General features: G+C 36.6%; 1 protein-coding gene across 3 annotated transcripts in view; it reads right to left on the bottom strand.

Annotated features, from left to right (window-relative positions):
- CSMD3 (CUB and Sushi multiple domains 3) overlaps positions 1-19,572 on the bottom strand; it is a 604,683-nt gene that overhangs the window by 35,578 nt on the left and 549,533 nt on the right. For all 3 annotated transcript variants that reach the window (XM_005150930.4, XM_005150931.4, XM_031050517.2), the window contains 4 exons: positions 17,153-17,338; positions 12,236-12,409; positions 6,762-6,944; positions 2,739-2,915 (listed from right to left, as the gene is read on the bottom strand). In XM_005150930.4, the coding sequence (XP_005150987.2) occupies positions 2,739-2,915; positions 6,762-6,944; positions 12,236-12,409; positions 17,153-17,338 (720 nt within the window). The remainder of the gene's footprint in view (positions 1-2,738; positions 2,916-6,761; positions 6,945-12,235; positions 12,410-17,152; positions 17,339-19,572) is intronic.

Raw genomic sequence — 19,572 nt, 5'->3', positions numbered from 1 at the left:
AGAATACCAATACATATATTCAACAGTAGAAACAATGGGCTGCACAATTTAGATCAGTAAAATTTCAAAATTATAAAACAAACAAACAAAGAAATGCATGAAATAATCCATACGTCATTGCCACTCTCTGATACCCTCAAATTTTCCTATTGGTTCATAGTTTCATTATGAAAGAAGCAGGTATCTATTATTTAATTTACTTTTCATTGGATACATCCTGAAAGGAAATGGAGTCTGGAGAATTTCAGTTATACCTATGCAAAAATGTCCTACTTTATAAATGCTTACATCGTCACTATGCACATAAATAGATGAGAATGTTCAGGCAACCCCAAACATGGGCCATGGTTTATGCCAAAATGGATCTACACTACTTTAATGAGTGGGAATATTTGTAAAGCTTCTTGTGACTCTTAGTGTCAGGAGATAAATTCAATCTCCTAATGAGATTGTATAATTCGTAAGGAGTTAATAAAGAGTTATATCATTATAATCTGAGAATAGGTAAGTAAGTTTCAGATCTGGTTAACTAGATCTATCAATTTTTGGAACAGTTTTCAAAGCAAGATATCTTGAAAACCCCAGTGGCAATGATAAAAAGCCATTGTTCTCAGAAAATAAAACAAAAAACAAGAACACCAGGAAAAAGCCTTGCACATGGAAAATACAGCACCCATGTGTCTTACAGTTTATCTTATAGTAAATTTCATAATCCCCCTACATCATTGTTATTAATTCTGGAAAATTGTAGGAGGCAGTTTCCAGGGTAGAAAGCACATCCTGGCCACTTCTAACTCAAAGCCAAAGCATGGGAATGACACCCTCTTTGTATTGTGGTTTCCAAAATGCAAAAACCCATGGCTTAATGTCTATAGTGTATTCTGACGAGGTCCCTTGAGCTAAATAATTGGGGAATTTAGAATCCAAGGTATATAGTATGCCTGCTCTACAATCCATCACAGTCTGAGTGAGCAAATAATAATTAAACTGCATGCATCAAATTAAAGTGCAACATAATCATTGCCTATGGATACAGAAGAGGCTATAATACATACTACAGGGTTATATGAGTTAGGCTAGTGCAGTAGCAAAGAAAAATGGAGTTCAGCCTTTTTTATTTTGCCTAGCAACACAATTTATTAAAAAAAAATAAAATCTTCAAAAGTCATAGCTTTTTTTTTGTAATTTTTTAAAAAATATAGACTTGTGAAAGACAGCTATTTTTCTTAGAAACACAAATTCAAACACTTCACATTCTACCTTTCTTTATTTGGCATATTCCATTTACTATCCTTAATATTGCCAACACAACTGAGGTAATCCTTGATATTTTAGCAGGTATACTATTATTTTGACTGGATTACAACATAAAGCTCATGTCTTTATCCTTTTTTCTCTAATCCTTGTTTCATCTCTTTAGATTTTTCTGTATAAAGAATATTTCAAAACATTGCAAATACCTCAGCTTTAAGCAGATCTCTAGATTGTTCTACCTTCTCAAAATTCCTACCTTCTTATCATTAATTTTCCAAGTTATTTTACGAAGAAAAAAAAACAAACAAAAAAAAGACAAAAAACAAACAAACAAAAAAAAAAACCACAAGCAAAACCCAGACCTAATTATTTTTCTTTTTCTTATATTTTTGACCTTTTGTATTCACTAATCTTTATCTTAGTATTGGAAAAAGAGTTGCATGAAGAAAAAGACTAAGATGTGGGAAAAGAGTCATTCTTCATATTACTGTGTTGTAACATTAGAACTGTTCACAGAGGTGGGTTAGGAGTAGAATGGGGAAAGATCTGCTTGCTCTTGTGCCTTATGCTGCAATGTTTGACTTTCAAAGTAAGTGAAAGAATATGTAAGGAGGTGACCTACATTTTTACTGGGACGTGTTTTTCATAAGCATAGGAATGAAGCTTTAACTAAAAGCAACATGTAGTAGCTACTTAGCTGGCTCAGTGGCACCTCAAAGATGCATACAGTCAAAAGAATTACAGAATGGTGAGGTTGGAAGGAACCTCTGGAGGTCATCTCATCCAATCCCCTGCCAAGCAGTCCATCCAATGACCCAAAGTTGGAATACCTCCATTTAAGTCACTGTAGTAGGCAAAAATCAGCTTAAATTGTTGCAGTGATGCTGAGCAGAAGACCACTGTACATTGAGGAGTCAGTGATACAAAATACAGTTAGATTGAGGAGCCTGAGACCTGTACCACATTTTGCTGCACATGCAGCATGGCTTTCAGACCTGTGCTGCACAGATCCTTTGGCCCAGGCACAACCTCAGCAAGCACATTGCAACAAAAGGAGCTTCTGGCAGCTCCCGCTCAGTATCAGCAACTATACCAGCTACACATCCTTGCTTTTTATCTCACAGTGTAGAAACAAGTTCTCATGAGAACATTGTTTCTCTTTGACTGTAGAAATTATTTGCTTCATTGTAAGAAAATCCTTTCATAACTTAATAACTTTCATAACATAATAGCTTGATATCATTTTTATGGTATCATTACAGTTATGAGAATTAAAGTAGATCATGTAGCCATACAACTCCCTTATTATACTGCCTTTAAAAAACATATTATTAATCTTTTAAGTATTTCATGTACACAGAATGATGTATGAAGTAGTACAAGAAAAAGCTGAAGACTTAATTTATTTGCATCAAATTTTGATATTTTACTTTATTGTCTTTCAGAGAGGAAAACAAAGACTGTTCATTAGAGATGTGTCTTACTTGTGCAGTTTGGCAAGGATCCAGACCATGTTCCATTGGCAGTGCATTGTCTTACAGATGATCCGGAAAGTATGTATCCTTCCATGCATGAATAAATTACTGAATTAGAGAATGTAGTTCCATCAATACGAAATACTTTTCCGTTAGCGGTTGTTCCTGGATTACCACACTGCACAGCTATAATGTAAAATGTTAAATATGTTTAAAATATAGTAAAATTGATTTTTGACAGTCCTGCTGCCAGCAATACTATGTGGTAGAAATATGTGCTGCTGTTCTGAAAAATGTAAGTTTCAACCATCTACTGACAGGGCATGTTGTACAGTACATATCTGTTTGCATTAATTACTATTTTTTACCTTTTTGCATGTAGGGAAGCACAGCCTCCAAATTTAAGTTTAAAATATGCAATAAATGAAAAATAGATTACCTCTGAAAATAAACACCCGATTACAAAAAAGACAGATGTACAGTTGTAGATTCAATTTGAATCTATAGTATATATGCATTTATAGTGTCACCAAAGTACATTTTCTACCTAATTCAAAGCACAGAATAGAGTCAAGCTATTATTTCATAGGCACATATAAACCTGATGCTTCCCAGTTCTTTGATGATTAACTTTCTAATTGGAATGTGTCTTTCGTATGTGATTACATATATACATATACATACATCTAATTGATGTGTCCTAAACTATAACATACGTACATGCGCATCACACACACACACATATATATCTCTATATATATACTTATACACCTATATATCATCTATGAACCAGATACATAATTTCAAGATATTTTTGTGAGACAAAAATAACACCAAAACTATCTTAAAATGTAAAAAGGGTACTTCATTTCTGTAATAGATAAGGTCAAAAAAAACCAGCAGAAAGTTCAGCTGGGTTAAGCATATCCCTTTAGATACCAGCATACAAACACATATATGTATTTATGTTAGGTCAGGATGGCAATCATTCAGCAGAAAGGGTATCAGAAAACCAGTCTGTTGAATAAGGTTTTAAAATTAGATTATTTAAAACATATAATGCCATAAACAGTGATAAAATGGCAAGTAAGAGTACAGGTTCTCAAATGACTTTCTGCTTTTCAAGAAGCTTTTCTTTCAAAAGGAGTCTCTTGGGAGATATTTTCTATTTTTGAATTAAGATAATCAAGGTAATAAATTGTTGTCTATAACTATTCCATTAGAACTTTCTTTAATGATAATACATTTGGCTTGAAATTTCTAGAATTATTTATTTCCAAATAAACTTGTTTTAGCATTTCATTTTTATTGAAAAATGTCAACAGAATTAGTAAATAAAATTTTAAGTCAACTGTTTATCACACAGATGAATTAACTGTGACCTAGCAAGGCCACAGTTCTGGATTTCTGAAGGGCCAACTTTGGCCTATTCAATCAACTGCTAAGGGAAGTCCCATGGGAAAGGGTACTAGGCGGTAAAGGGGCTCATGATAGTTGGTCAGCATTGAAGGACCACTTCTTCCAAGCTCAGGATCAGAGCATCCCAATGAGTAGGAAATCAAGGAAGGGAGCTAGGAGACCAGCGTGGTTAAACAAGGAATTGCTGGGCAAAGTCAAGTGGAAAAGGAGAATCTATGGATTATGGAAAGAGGGGCTTGCCACCTGGGAGGAATATAGGACAGTTGTTAGAGGATGTAGGGAGGCAATTAGGACAGCTAAGGCCTCCTTGGAAATTAATCTTGCTAGTCGGGTTAAGGACAATAGAAAGGGCTTCTTCAAATACATAGCAAATAAAACTAACACAAGAGGAAATATAGGCCCACTGTTGAACGAGGTGGGTGCCCTGGAAACAGAGGATACAAAGAAGGCAGAAGTGCTGAATGCTTTCTTTGCCTCTGTCTTTACTCCTGCAGACTCTCCCCAGGGGCCCCAGATTCCTGTAGCCCCAGAAGGAGTCAGGACAAAGGAGGAGTTTGCTTTGGTAGATGAGGATTGGGTTAGGGATCAGCTATGCAATCTGGACATCTATAAATCAATGGGTCTGGATGGAATGCACCCACGGGTGCTGAGGGAGCTGCCGGAGGTCATTGCTAGGCCACTCTCCATCATCTTTGGAAAATCATGGGAAACGGGAGAGGTGCCTGAGGACTGGAAGATGGGAAATGTCACACCAGTCTATAAGAAGAGCAAGAAGGAGGACCCGCGTAATTATAGACCGGTCAGCCTTACCTCGGTCCCTGGAAAGGTCATGGAACAACTTATTCTTGACTCCATCTCTAGGCATATCAAGGATGAGGGTGTCATTAAGAACAGCCAACATGGTTTTATGAAGGGAAAGTCATGTTTGACCAACCTTATAGCCTTCTATGAGGAAGTGACTAGGTGGAGGAATGATGGTAGAGCGGTAGATGTGGTTTTTTCTTGATTTCAGTAAGGCATTTGATACTGTCTCCCACAGCATTCTCATAGATAAGCTAAGAAAGTGTGGGCTTGACGATCAGGTAGTGAGGTGGATCAAGAACTGGTTGAAAGGAAGAAGGCAGAGAGTTGTGGTCAATGGCACAGAATCTAGCTGGAGGTCTGTGACTAGTGGAGTCCCTCAGGGGTCGGTGCTGGGACCAGTGCTGTTTAATATTTTCTTCAACGACCTGGATGAAGGAACTGAGTGTACCCTCAGCAAGTTCGCTGATGACACTAAATTGGGAGGAGTGCCTGACACACCAGAAGGCTGTGTTGCCATTCAGCGAGACCTGGACAGGCTGGAGAGTTGGGCAGGGAGAAACTTGATGAAATTCAACAAGAGCAAGTGTAGAGTCTTGCATCTGGGGAAGAACAACCCCATGTACCAGTACAGGTTGGGGGTTGACCTGCTGGAAAGTAGTGAAGGGGAATGGGACCAGGGGGTCCTGGTGGATGGGAGGATGACCATGAGCCAGCAATGTGCCCTTGTGGCCAAGAAGGCAAATGGCGTCCTAGGGTTCATTAGAAAGGGTGTGGTTAGTAGGGCAAGAGAGGTTCTCCTCCCCCTCTACTCTGCCTTGCTGAGGCCTCATCTGGAATATTGCATCCAGTTCTGGGCCCCTCAGTTCAAGAAGGACAGGGAATTGCTTGAAAGAGCCCAGCGCAGAGCCACAGATGATTAAAGGAGTGGAACACCTCCCTTATGAGGACAGGCTGAGGGAGCTGGATCTCTTTAGCTTGGAGAAGAGGAGACTGAGGGTTTACCTCATCAGTGTTTACAAATATGTAAAGGGTGGGTGTCAGGATGATGGAGCTAGGCTTTTTTTCAGTGATATCCAGTGATAGGACAAGGGGCAATGGGTGTAAACTGGAGTATAGAAGGTTCCACGTTAACATCAGGAAGAACTTCTTTACTGTGAGAGTGACAGAGCACTGGAACAGGTTGCCCAGGGAGGTTGTGGAGTCTCCTACATTGGAGATATTCAAGGCCCACCTGGACAAGTTCCTGTGTGATGTACTCTAGGTTACCCTGCTCTTGCAGGGGGGTTGAACTAGATGATCTTTTGAGGTCCCTTCCAACCCTTGGGATTCTGTGATTCTGTGAATCCAAAGAAATCCGGACATTGACATTTCCCTAAAACTCAGTTCTCTTCTCTGAAATACAAATGTATGTATGCAATGGTTGCAACAAAAGATGAGTTGATGGTGTGATTATTTTTTTTAAGCAAAAATTGAGTTCTAGAGGCCTTACTTATTTCCTTTTCTATTTTTTCTTTTTTTTTTTGTACTGGGTAACACAAATAGTTGATGCTGACACAAGATTAAGAAGAAATAAGCAGTCCAGTACACTTTTTTTCCCTCAAAACTGTGAAAACATGCAGTTTTCCCATGGGTGGTGGGAGCAGATTTCAAATTTGTCACCCGATGCCAAGATATTGCTTTAGTGTAGTAACTTACGAGAAAAAATTGTCAACTCCAACTATATACCAAAAATGTCAATATAAAATTGGTCTTCTGATTACCATTTTTAACAAGACAGTTTAAAAATACATTGGATCCTCTGTGATTTACCTTTGCACTCTGGTTGTCTTCCTGTCCAACTTCCATTTGCCAGACATGTTCTTTCTTCTGAGCCATGGAGGATATAGCCAACATCACAACTAAAATGTACTGTGCTTTTAATTTTAAAATTGTTTTCTTCTCTAGACCCATGACCTGGGATACCTGGATCACCACAAGAACCAGCTGTGTCACCTAGAATTTAGAGTGCAAAGATCAGAATAAATATGAAATATTATTATGGCACTGCATTTAAAATAATATTTCTATACATTTATAAATAAATTTGTATTTATGGAAAAAAAAAACCCATATATCTCAGTAGGTTTGAGTTCCTGTAATTACAAAATTACTGGATTCTGAAATAATTTCTTTGTACTACTTTTATGTAAGTACAGAACAGAAATTGTAATTATCTCAAGATTCCCCTTAGACCATGCTAAACTTTTGGTAATATAATCATCAAACAAGAAAAGGGAAAAAAAAATTGCCAAACAAAATATCCTTGACCATTTTTCATTTGAAATAAAGAATTCTCAGCAAAACCACAGTCCTGATCATAACGATAATTTTCTTGTTTATCTATACAGAATGTTCATATACTTCCCATTTTTATTGTATCATTAGAGTTGTAACAGTTTTATCAGTGAATGAAAGTTGTAGTCAACAATTTTATGTATATTTGACATAAAGAGCCTCTCTGATTTATAGAGATTTTGAAAGTTCACTTCAAAGACTGCTTGACAGCTAAATTTCCCTCAGATAGAAATGTTTAAGCAAATTGTAAAATAGAAAGTTAATGTGTTGTACTATCTGCTTTATATCAACGTCAAAATAATCAACATAGTCATAATAATATTATCTAAGATTATACAGCTAAATCATTTATTGTGGGAGCTTTTAGGAAGCTCTAGGTAACACTGTATTTGCACAGCAGGTCAGTTGTTCAAATCTTTTAGTGTATACTTAGGATCTGCTCTTTCATGTTTTTAAAGGTCTTTAAGCTAGACTTCTATCTAATAAGAGATTAAAGTATATTGTATTACTGAGTTAGAACACAGAAGAGTTGAATTCTAAAATCCTTGGAGCTGCTCTTTTCGGGTTTTCACCCACAGCATAGAGTTTTCTGTGAAACTTGCAAATAAACTTAAGTCTTCTACAAAAAAATGTTTCAAACATTTTTCAGAACATATCTGCATAATTTTGCAGTTAGTAACACTAATGTAAGTTAAGAAGAAATATTTTAGGAATCAGCTAGAAGGCTTTAATTTAGCTACTGAAGAACATCATATTACACATACATTCACATTTGTGACAATTATTGAAGGATCTATACAAGTTATGCAAAGAATGCCATATTTTTCAGGTATTAATTTAAGCTTAAATAGAAGTAACAAGGAAAGTTCTTACACAGATATAGATAGACTGCTCCAAGAACCAGAAGACCAAAAGTTACATGTAGAATGCATGTACAGAATAGCTTTCTTTGCTTTGAGAATTACAGTGTCTGAAAAAATAGTTGCTTTAGTCAAATGCACTTCCGCCACTTATGAAGGTCATTCATGTGGTTGCCTGCAGTCTTATAGGTCATGCTTACTACTTTTTATTTCCTTTCATATAGGCCGTGCTTCCTTCTTTCCCCACAAAGTCATTGAAAACCAGCATAACTCTAAGCACCTCACAGGATCTGATCTGCACCGTTCCTTATAGGCTTATGTAAAGGAAAATGCAGTTATGGAGCCTCAGTCTGAAGGCATATCTGGAGACTCAAAAAAAAAGGCAGAGCTTTACTTGGAAATGCAAAAAAGAATAAACCTGGCAGTTCATACTTACTCAACCCCTTGCTGAATCAGCTGACGAAGTAGGCTAATTGTGAACCACTCTCATTAATTTAGGATATAATTTTATGATTGTTTAAGTTAAGCAAGCTTCAACCAACACTTTTCACTTGAGAATAAGCAAACTAATGTATTCACATCTATTACTGTGAACTTTTAGAGCATCTATGTGCAAAAGCTACATGGTCCTATGCATTTTAGCACTTTCAGAAAAAACAAGTTAAGTCTAGTAAATATAAGAGCTAGCTGACTGGTTCAAAATTATAGACTCGAAACTTTAGGCTCTTCTCTGTTTATGCACTTCATCATGTGAAACACATCAGTAAAGCAGCCTCCCAGGCCTGTTTAAAAAGAACCTGCAAATAGTTCCAAATTATTGTAAGCAAAAGACTTTTATAAGCCTGCAAAATACTTCATGTCCAATCAGGTGACTTAACATCCCTCTGGTTTGAAAATAGTCTGCTACATATTTTTACAATAATTTAAAAATGTCCTACATCAAGATTTTTTTTTTTTTTTGGTTTTGGGGAATCTGTATCTTACATTTTCCAATAGGATTTATTTAGACTATGAAGGATTTGCAACCAGGCCTATACATTATGCTGTCCTCGTAAAAACTCTACAATAACATCTAATTTTTCAGCAAGTTATTTGTCATTATGCCTAAAATAATTTTCAGATAAAAAAAATGAAAATAGTTTTTTTACAATGGCAACTATAAATTACATATTCCTCTTGTAAATGAAATCATGTGTTCCTTCCTAATGCCTAATTATTACTGTGAATTATTATTCTTGTAATCATAGGGAGGTCAACCACCAGCTCTTTTGATTGAAAGTTACAGAAATAATTTTTCTAAATGACTAATCACATCAGGAAGTTACAGAGTTATAATCAATGATATCATAATGGAACAATTTCTTATTACCTCATGCAGAGATTCAACTAAGAGATTTTCATACTCAGTTATGAGCCATCCTTTACCTACATGTGCAAAAAATTATCAGTTGGCATTTAATCTTAATGAAAAGGAGGATATTTAAACCACCTAAGTAAGTACGCAATCATCTCTGCACTTAGAAAGAATTGTAAGTTGCTGCAAATTTCTGACCCAGTGCATCCTGTCACAATTTGATTTGCTATGACTAACATTTAATCTATGTCAAAGAAATTTTTCTACACATATTGAGAAAGAATCATCAGCTCTGATTAAAATTTCAGATGTGTAACTGCAAAAATTGTCATTAGCAAAAAAAAATGATTTTCATGTACCTCACTTATGAATTATTATCCCAATATATTTGAAAATTTATTAGCAGGATGATTATAGAACTATTATTCATTTGTTTTCAGTAAGTGATGTTTTCATATACATTTTTCAGGGCTCCTATTTCTATTCTTGATATTTGTGTCTTTTTTTTTAATTTGCAAATTAGATTTTTTTCTTTATAAAGACTCTAAACAGCCTTGGATTTTATCTAAAAATGATTTTTTTTTCTCCAAACAAATATCGATGCACACTAGCTATATATATAAAAAAATAAAATAAAAATTAATCTGTTTGAATTTGCAATTGACATAAATGTCTCATAATTTATTATGTAATATTTAATATTAAATTTGATTTCTGGTGCATAGCTCTAAATATCACAGGTTATAAGAACGTAATCTTTGTTCCCATTGTGGTATAATTTCCTCCAATTTTATTGATGGAATATTAAGAAATTAAATTAGGTGTTCACATTTTCTATTTTCAGTCACATTTTAGGTTGTAAAAGAAGATTATTGAAAGAAGAGGGATTTACAGAGCAAGATAACATTTATATTTTCCTTGCCTGCAACCACTTCTAAAAATTTGCAGGGGAAGCTTCAGATACTGAAAACTTCTTCCTACCCTTTGGAATTTAGTGCAAGGAGCACCATTTAAACATTTTTTTAAAATATTTCTGTGCTACGGGCTGTAAAAAAAAACCTCTGAAACTGTAGCTGACATAGTTGATTTATACCTGAGGCAGGAGTTAAGAAAAAGTTTTGGAATATGTGAGTATATGAGACCCCACCTCAAGTACTGTGTCCATTTCTGGGGTCCACAGTTCAAGAAGGAAATAGACCTGTTAGAGCAAGTCCAGAGGAAGATCACAAAGAATTAGCATAGGGCTGGAACACCTCTCCATGATAAAAGGTTGAGAAAGTTTTGGCTGTTTCATCTGGAGAAAGGAAGGCTTCAGGGAGACCTTACAGCAGCCTTTCAAGATATATAAAAATATAATGAAGATGGTGACATTTTATCAAGGCCTTTAGCGACAGGACAAGGAGCAATGTTTTTAAACTGAAATAAGGTAGGTTTAGGTTAGAAATAAGGACATTTTTTGTAGGATGCGTGTGTTGAGATACTGGGATGGGCTGCTGAGAAAAGTTGTTGATACCCCACCCGTCAAAGTGTTCAAGGCCAGGTTGGATGGGGCTTTGAGCAACCTGGTCTAGTGGAAGGTGTCCCTATTCATTGCTAGGAGATTGGACTAAATGACCTTTGGAGGTTCCTTCCAACCTAAACTATTCTATGATTTTAGTGGAAGATGTCCCTGACCATGTCTGGACACTTGAACTAGATGATTTTTAGAGACCTCTTCTGACCCAAACTATTTCACTGTTTCATGATTTATTAATGCTGTAAAGAATCTCGGATTTTTAGTATGAAACTAGTAGAGTAGTATTGTCAGATTTGCATATCGGCTATTTTTCATCTCTTGATTTGGCATCGCTGTAACCCAAGAAAAATATATGACACTTTTCTTCCTGTCTTCTGCCTTGAAGGATTCTAAATACACTGAATTATGTAGATCTGAGTAAGGTCCATAACCCCACTGATTTCTTCAGGCTAGAAAATAGAAACATGAGTATGACAAGAAAGAACCTCTCCCAATATTTATTGAGAATTGAAATTGTTAATATGATTAAACAATGCTACAATCTGTGTTTACATACTCTAAGATAAGAAATGGGATTTACTAAAATTCCAAATTGAATTTGTTTTTTCACTTGATCACTGATTTTAAAGTGAATCAAACAAATTGTGAAAGAGACCATTTCTAAGCATCAGGTTGTTGAGCAAAACGTAACTCAACTTCAGTGAGGGCTAATGTATTACAAGTGTTAGATGGCATTCCCCCAAAAAACAATCACCCTATCTTGAAATTATGTGGAGCCCACTTGGCCTCATAAAGGTGGATGTATCATGCAATTAAGACATACTTGTGTTGTCATTAAGTCAGTATTTTGCTAGTTAAAAAAGTACTCAATAAACTTACCATCTTAAAATGATAAAGATGAAATGTTTCCCCATGGAAATCAATAGTTTCCAGAACTCGCATAGGAAACATTTTCAAAACAAACTGGTTCCTTTAACATTGTACTGAATGTGCAATTTCTTTTTTATATGTCACTGAGAATGAGACATATACATATGCCATTGAGAAATCCTACTTCTTCCAAACTATTTTTTGTTAGTAGTTTATATTTTTTTTACTTCTATTAAGATAGTACTTCAGTTTTATATATGATTTTCCAGGTTTTAAAATGGCCTTTTGATAAAAATCAAAACACACTCAAAACAACTTCAGGACACACTCATTAATTCGAAAATATTACCTGAGCAATGAGGAAGAGATCCACTCCAGTGTCCATTTAACTGACATGTGCGAGATGCCTGCCCTAACAGTGATCGTCTACCTGTGCAGGTATAATGAACGGTAGACCCAAACGTGTATTTATCTCCAGACAGGACTGCGTTAGGAGGAACGCCAGGATGGCCACAGTCAATCACTACAATGCATAATTATTGGAGATAAAAAAAGGTTATTATAACTGATCAAAAAGTTTGCAGTTATGATTTTCATCACTCTATATGTATACTTTGTGAAGATACTGATATTTTTAGGGTTTGGGGGTGGGTGACACATTATCTGATTGAAAATGCAAAAGATGTTACAGACCAAAAAATGTGAAATAAATATTTGGAGATGTCAAAAAGGTATTTAAAGTATAAACAGTAATGTCAAATTACATTAAATCACTAGGATGATCTTTATGGTGTGAGCACACACACAGACAAGCACACACGCATCCATGTACTCTTCAAAGAAAAAATGCAGGAAGACAGTATCTGCCAAAGTCATTGACAAGGTAGAGAATATGCAGACTTTCATCTCTCATTGACAGGTCCCATATCATTGGTCATGACTTCTATTAGATCTATAAACAAAATAATTTTCCTAAATTTCACTGTGAAACTTAATGCTAATATACTAATCTGAACTAATATACTAGTCTGGATCTACCTTCTTCTAGTTTAAAACCATTTCCCCTTGTCCTATCACTACAGGCTCTACTAAAATGTCTGTCCCAGCCTTTCTTATTAGTCATCTTTAAGTGCTGAAACGTCACAATAAAGTCTCCCTGGAGCCTTCTCAGGCAAAACAACCCTAGCTCTCTCAGCCTTTCTTCAGAGGAGTGGTGTTCCAGCCCTCTGTTCATTTTTGTGGTCCTCTTCTGATCCTGCTCCAACAGGTCCATGTCTTTCATGTGCCAAGAACTCCAGAGCTGGATGCAGTACTGCAGGTGGAGTCTCACAAGAGCAGAGTAGAGGGTGAGAATCATCTCCCTTGACCTGCTGGTCACACTTGTCTTGATGCAGCCCAAGATACAGTCAGCTTTCTGTACTGTGAATGCACAGCTCATGTCCAGCTTTCCGTCCACCAATTTCCCCAAACTCTTCTCCACAGGGCTGCTCTCAATCCATTCATCACACAGCCTGTATTGATACTGGGGGTTGCTCTGACCTCCAGCTGGAGAACCTTATACTTGGCTTTGCTGAAACTCATGAGGTTTGCATAGGCGCACTTCTCAAGCTTGTCCTCTGGATGACATCCAGTCCCTTAGGCTGGTTAACTGCATCACTCAGTCTGGTGGTGTCTGCAAAGTTGCTAAGTGTGCACTCAATCCCTCTATGTCACTAATGAAGATATTAAACATTACTGGTCCCAGTACAAACCTCTGAGAGCCATCACCTGTCACTGATATCCATCTGCACATTGAGCCACTGTTTGTTACCCTCTATATGCGATAATTCAACCAATTCCTCATCCACAGAACAGTCCACCCACCAAATCCACCTTTCCAATTTAGAAGGATGTTGTGACTGTGTCAGAACCTTACGGAAGTCCAGACAGACAACGTTCATAACTCTTTCCTTGTCCACTGATGTAGTCATTCCATCATAAAAGGCCACTAGATTGGTCCAGGCATGACTTGCTCTTTGTAAAGCCATGCTAATTATCTTGAATCACAGGAGGATGTGTTCCATGATTTTCACAGGCACAGAGGTGAGGCCACCAGGTCAGTAGTTCCCAGGGTTCTTCTTTCTACCCTTTCTAAAAATGTGTGCAACTATCCCTTTGTATCGTCACCAGGGACTTGACCTGACTGCCATGACTTGGAGAGTGGACTCCTGGAGAGTGACTTGGTAACTACACCAGCCAGTTCTCTCAGGACTTGTGGGTGCATCTGGCCAGGTCCCATAGACTTAGGTCTATTCAGGTTCCTCAAGTAGTCATGAACCTGAATTCTCTTACAGTGTGGGGCACTTTTCTCCTCCAAGCCCTGTCTTGCAGTCCATCCACTCTACAGGTTTGCAAAGAGAAGTTGCTAGTGAAGACTAAGGCAAAAAAACCCCAAAAGAGTAGTTGCGTACCTCAGCCTTTTCCTCATCCATGGTTATCACTTTGCCAGTTGTCTTCATCTGGGGCAGGGGTACATTTTATTTGACCTTCCTTTTCTGGCTGACATATCCATTTAAGCCCTTATTTTTCAGCCATGCCTTGGCCTTCCTGACCCCATCCCTACATAACCAGGCAGCATTCCTCTTCCCAGAATACCTCTCCCAGCTTCCACTGCCTTTGGATTTCCTTCTTGCCCTTTAGTTTGACCAGCAGGTCTCATCTCACCCATGCTGGTATCTTGCCATCTTTTCCCGATTTCTTAAGCCTGGCGATTAAGAACTCTTGCTTTCTACAGAAAATGTCCTTAAATATCTGACAACTGATCTCATCCTGTTCCATCACATAACTGCACAGTACCTTTTTATAGGTGTGTAAGTTTAATTTTACATTAAGCTTTCATTCAGATTAAAAGAACAAAGAAGAAAAATAAAAAAAAATAATATTATTGATCTTAGCAAAGTATGTAAAACATCAGTTCAAATGTTATTTTTTTTGTATTACGGACAACTATCCATCAATCTCTGTCCCCCCAAACCTCCTTTTCCTAAAATAAGTAAGTAAGTAAGTAAATAAATAAATACAAAAGATATGCAGATAATTTTTTTGCCAATGTGCCATTTCAATGGCTATTTCTTTTTTCCTGGAACCCTTAACCCTTAAAACCCCAAACCAAAATACACAGTTAATACTGATAAAGGATGAGGTATATAACTGTCTAGAAAACCAGAAAGAAGTGTAAATTCACATCTGCTTCTGGTCAGCTATGATGACATACCAGTAAAATTACAGCATTATTAGTTTAAAGCCTGATTAAATTTACAAATGTTCAATTAAATGAAATGTTATACACTAATTCTTGGGTGTTGAATTAAAAAAGTAGACTTGTGGGGTTTTTAATCTGTATAGTTGTCAGCAATTTTTATAATTCTATCTGACAGCTATGAATGTCTGTATATGCCATATTGTGAGGGAGGAAATGTCAGAACAAGGTGCTGCAACAAATTTATCAAGAGGATGGCACACACACTAGCAAAAAAATAGGCTGTATTATTCGTAGATTTCAAGCTTGGAAGGTGTGGATTGTGTGCACTCACATCTCAGCAGTTTAAGAATAACAAATCAGAGCATGTCTATCAGAACTAAATCAAGAATACTTTGCCACACAAACCCCCCTGATATGGGCACTGGAATTCCTTGACATATGTTGTCCAAACATGTCTTCATTTTTAGTACTTTTAAAATCTATTTTACTGGCCACATGTAATCAAACAGTGTATGTCCTTATGAGTCTTTAATTAAAAGACAGAGGCAAAATGGCATTGTGATCCAGGCCAATGCTGAATTCTGCTTCCTGCAGGATTTACAGAAACTAGCACTCTAGCTACAACACATTTCAAAGGAATCAAGCCACTTTACAAGTGAACAGCTTCTCTTGTTACCATGTCTCTTCTCCATTACTCTAGTGATATTTCAGAAAAAGATCTGTTCTTTGGAACCAGTTAGAGAGAGACTGAAATCCAGCTACATCAAAAATAATCCAACTTTGGTCAAAGTATAACATCTAGCAAGCTTTCCACTTCTTTTCCACTGCTCTTACAGTGGAAAGATGTGCAGACTAATAAATGACTATGCTGCATATGTCCAAAACAGAAACAATTTGAAATACACTCCAGAAGCTGAAAGGTTTTTATAAAAAAACAGTCAATAGATGCATCAGAATCAGTTTTAATAAGTTTTATGATTATTAAATATCCTGGATAGTGCCTATGTTAGAATTCATTGACCTTTCTGTATAAATGACAAAAATAAAGCTAAGGATACCCTTTCAAAATTACACATAGCACTCTTACTCCCAAAGGTCAGGTTAAAAGAAGAGTAAAGTCTATATTATCAAATTACTTGTGACAATTTTGAAAGAAGGCTAAGAAATAAATATACAAAAAAGTATAAAGAAGAAATCTCTGTACCTTTAGTTTTAGGTTTTCTTTCTCTTTGGGGACACGTTACTATTAAGTAACATTTATCTTTCTGAAACTGTAATGTTACCTTAAAATTTAATGTGAAATTGTTAAACTCATTTTATAAGTTTAACTGTGACTTGCAATCAAGCTATTTATCGTGTCAAAGAACGGGACAACCTCCAGAACCGAGGGTATTAACAGCAATAACAAAGTTTCAGGGGGCTTTCTTTATTTATTTGTTTATTTATTTATTTAAAGAGAGAGAGAGGAAAAACAGAACTGGAGAACCTTCAGTTAAGAACTAATATTGCAAATACCAGTCCATGAATCCTAAATAAGTAACCCTTAGCCTGTTTTCTCCTTTAATCTTTAGAAAATAAAGATTTCAGGCTTTCTCAGAGAAAAAAAAAAAAATTGATCTTAAACCAAAACTTTTTTCATAGACTTACAGAAAACTGGGTAATCCAGCTGTCCCAGACAAAAACATATGAAACATTTATGGCTGTATCTACATCACAGTTGCAAAGTTGTCCATGAAAAGCCAGAAAAAAAAACCTACCTGCTCTTGCTGATTCCCTTGCTTTAGTGGATCATATGACTATGACGTTCAGGTACATAAGTCACAGATGTTTGTTTCATATCCTGAAATTTCTCTAAGAATATAACTGCGTTACTTCAGCTGCTACAAAGACCTTCCTTCATTACTGCATATACACAAACGTACATGATTATTCTAGTTGCTGTCATGAGACTGATGGAAATGTTATGTAAATTAATACCTAGTCTAGCCCACATTCTTTGTAGAAACATACACATTATCTACTTACTAATGCATTCAGGCAGCGGTTTGTCCCAGTGGCCATTTGGTTGACAAATTAAAACTGAAGAGCCAAATAAAAAATATCCAGGATTACAGTCATAAAATACCACTGTGCCATATGTGAAATTTCCATGTTCAATTTTACTTTCTCTTATAGAATTTGCAGGAATTCCAGGATCAGAACAATTGACCACTAAAAAGAAAAAGAGCAGACTTGAGAGTCATATAATCTATTAAAATGGCATTTAAATGGTCTCTTTATTTCTATGAGAAACTTTCAATATGTTGCTAACCTGATTTTATATTTAATGATACTAAATTAGGAAGATAATATGAAACCAGGAGATGCTAAACTCAGAACAAAGGAAAGGAAATGTTTTTTTTCACAGAATGTGATGATGCTGTAAAAGTATTAGCCATGAACAGTGACTGGACATACCAACATATTCAATTTATACCCTTTTAGTAACTACTGCCCACAGCCAGAAAGCTAGACATGCCTCTGGTCTAACCCAAACAGCCATGCAAATATACTTATGTTCCTATACTAAAATTTTGATAATGAAGCACCTTTGAGGCATGTGCTTTCAGCTAAAGGGCACATGGTCAGTTAGATAAGACTGTGGTGCTCCTACCAGAACAGGGAAATATCCCAGCAAATGGGGGTGTGCTTTAAAAAAAAAAAAAAGGGTATACTTTGATGGTTAAGAATACTGATAGATTTTTTTTTGAGTCTACAATTTAAGATTCATATGTTTGAAAAAATCAGTGAAGATTTTTATTTGATTGATTGGTTGTCTTTTGGTTTTTCTTTTTTTTTCTTTTTTTGATACATACGGCTAGTGAGGGGACTATAACACTTATTCTGGGGGTCATAAAGATATTTTTTAGAAGTTTCCATGCAATAGATTCCTCTGGTCAAGTAAACACATCATCACCTACTCAAAAACCTACTTACTCTAGAAAACTACAGTTCATGTAAAAATTATTATACCCTTATAGTCAGTTTCATGTTTATATGCATAGATGTGCATGTACCTGTGTGCAAATATATATATTTCTGTATGTGCATGAATGTTTATACATAAAAGTATCAGAATACGCTGAAAATCTTTGTAATCTGAAAAGAAATAAGCTGTGTGGTTCTGTTGATACGCTAGAGGGAAGGAATGCCATTCAGAGGGACCTTGACACACTTGTGAGGTGGGCTGATGCCAACCTCATGTAGTTTAACCATGCAAAGTGCAAGGTCCTACACCTGGGTGGGAGCAATCCCAGGCACAGCTACAGGTTGGGCAAAAAGGAAATTCATGGTAGTCCTGCGGAGAAGGACTTGGGGGTGTTAGTCAATGAGAAAATGAACATGAGCCAGCAGTGTGCACTCACAGCCCAGAAAGCCAACTGTATCCTGGGCTGCATCAATAGGAGCGTGACCAGCAGGTCAAAGGAGGTGATCCTGCCCCTCTGCTCTTGTGAGACCTCACTTGGAGTATTGTGTGCAGTTCTGGAGTCCTCAACATAAAAAGGACATGGTGCTGCTAGAACATGTCCAGAGGAGGGCCACGAGGATGATCGGGGGACTGGAGCACCTCCCATATGAAAACAGGCTGAGAAAGTTGGGGCTGTTCAGCCTGGAGAAGAGAAGGCTGCATGGAGATCTCATAGCAGCCTTCCAGTATCTGAAGGGGGCCTACAGGGATGCTTGGAAGGGACTATTCATTAGGGACTGTAGTGATATGACAAAGGGTAATGGGTTGAAACTTAAACAGCAGAGGTTTAGACTGAATATAAGGAAGACATTCTTTACTGTTAGGGTGGTGAGGTACTGGAATGGGTTGCCCAGGGAGGTAGTGAATGCTCTGTCTCTGGCGGTGTTCAAGACCAGGTTGGATGAAGCCTTGGGTGATATGGTTTAGTGTGAGGTGTCCCTGCCCATGGCAGGGGGGTTGGAAGTAGATGATCTTGAGGTCCTTTCCAATCCTAACTATTCTATGATTCTATGATTCTATGATTTGTTAGACACAATTTAAAATTCTTTTTCCTACCTACATCACTCAATAGAGTTATTTTACAGCTCACCTATTTCTCTCTAGTCATTACTCTAAATGTTGGAGTCTGCTTGTGTAGGACTCCCAGGAGTTCTCAATTATTGGTACCACAAGACTAGAATAAATACATTTTTCAAGGATAGAAATAACTTTCTAGCAACTGGACTGAAAATGAGGTTTACTGAGTACCCCTAATACATGGTAAATATTTAATATGGCAAATTAAAAAAAAAACAAAACAAACTTCTCATCAAAAAAGGTCCTTGGAAGTTTAAGTTCTGTAAACTGTTTGGCAGTATCACTTAAGGCAAAGTGATCAAAAGAAAGTGGAGAACACCTACTGGAAGGAAAATACAGTAAATAAAATTACTATAAATAC

The sequence above is a fragment of the Melopsittacus undulatus genome, chromosome 1 (genome assembly GCF_012275295.1).
Source record: "Melopsittacus undulatus isolate bMelUnd1 chromosome 1, bMelUnd1.mat.Z, whole genome shotgun sequence".
In the NCBI taxonomy this organism is placed as follows: domain Eukaryota; kingdom Metazoa; phylum Chordata; class Aves; order Psittaciformes; family Psittaculidae; genus Melopsittacus; species Melopsittacus undulatus.
Note: the sequence above shows the minus strand (reverse complement) of the source record. Positions and strands in the feature narration are given on the sequence as shown.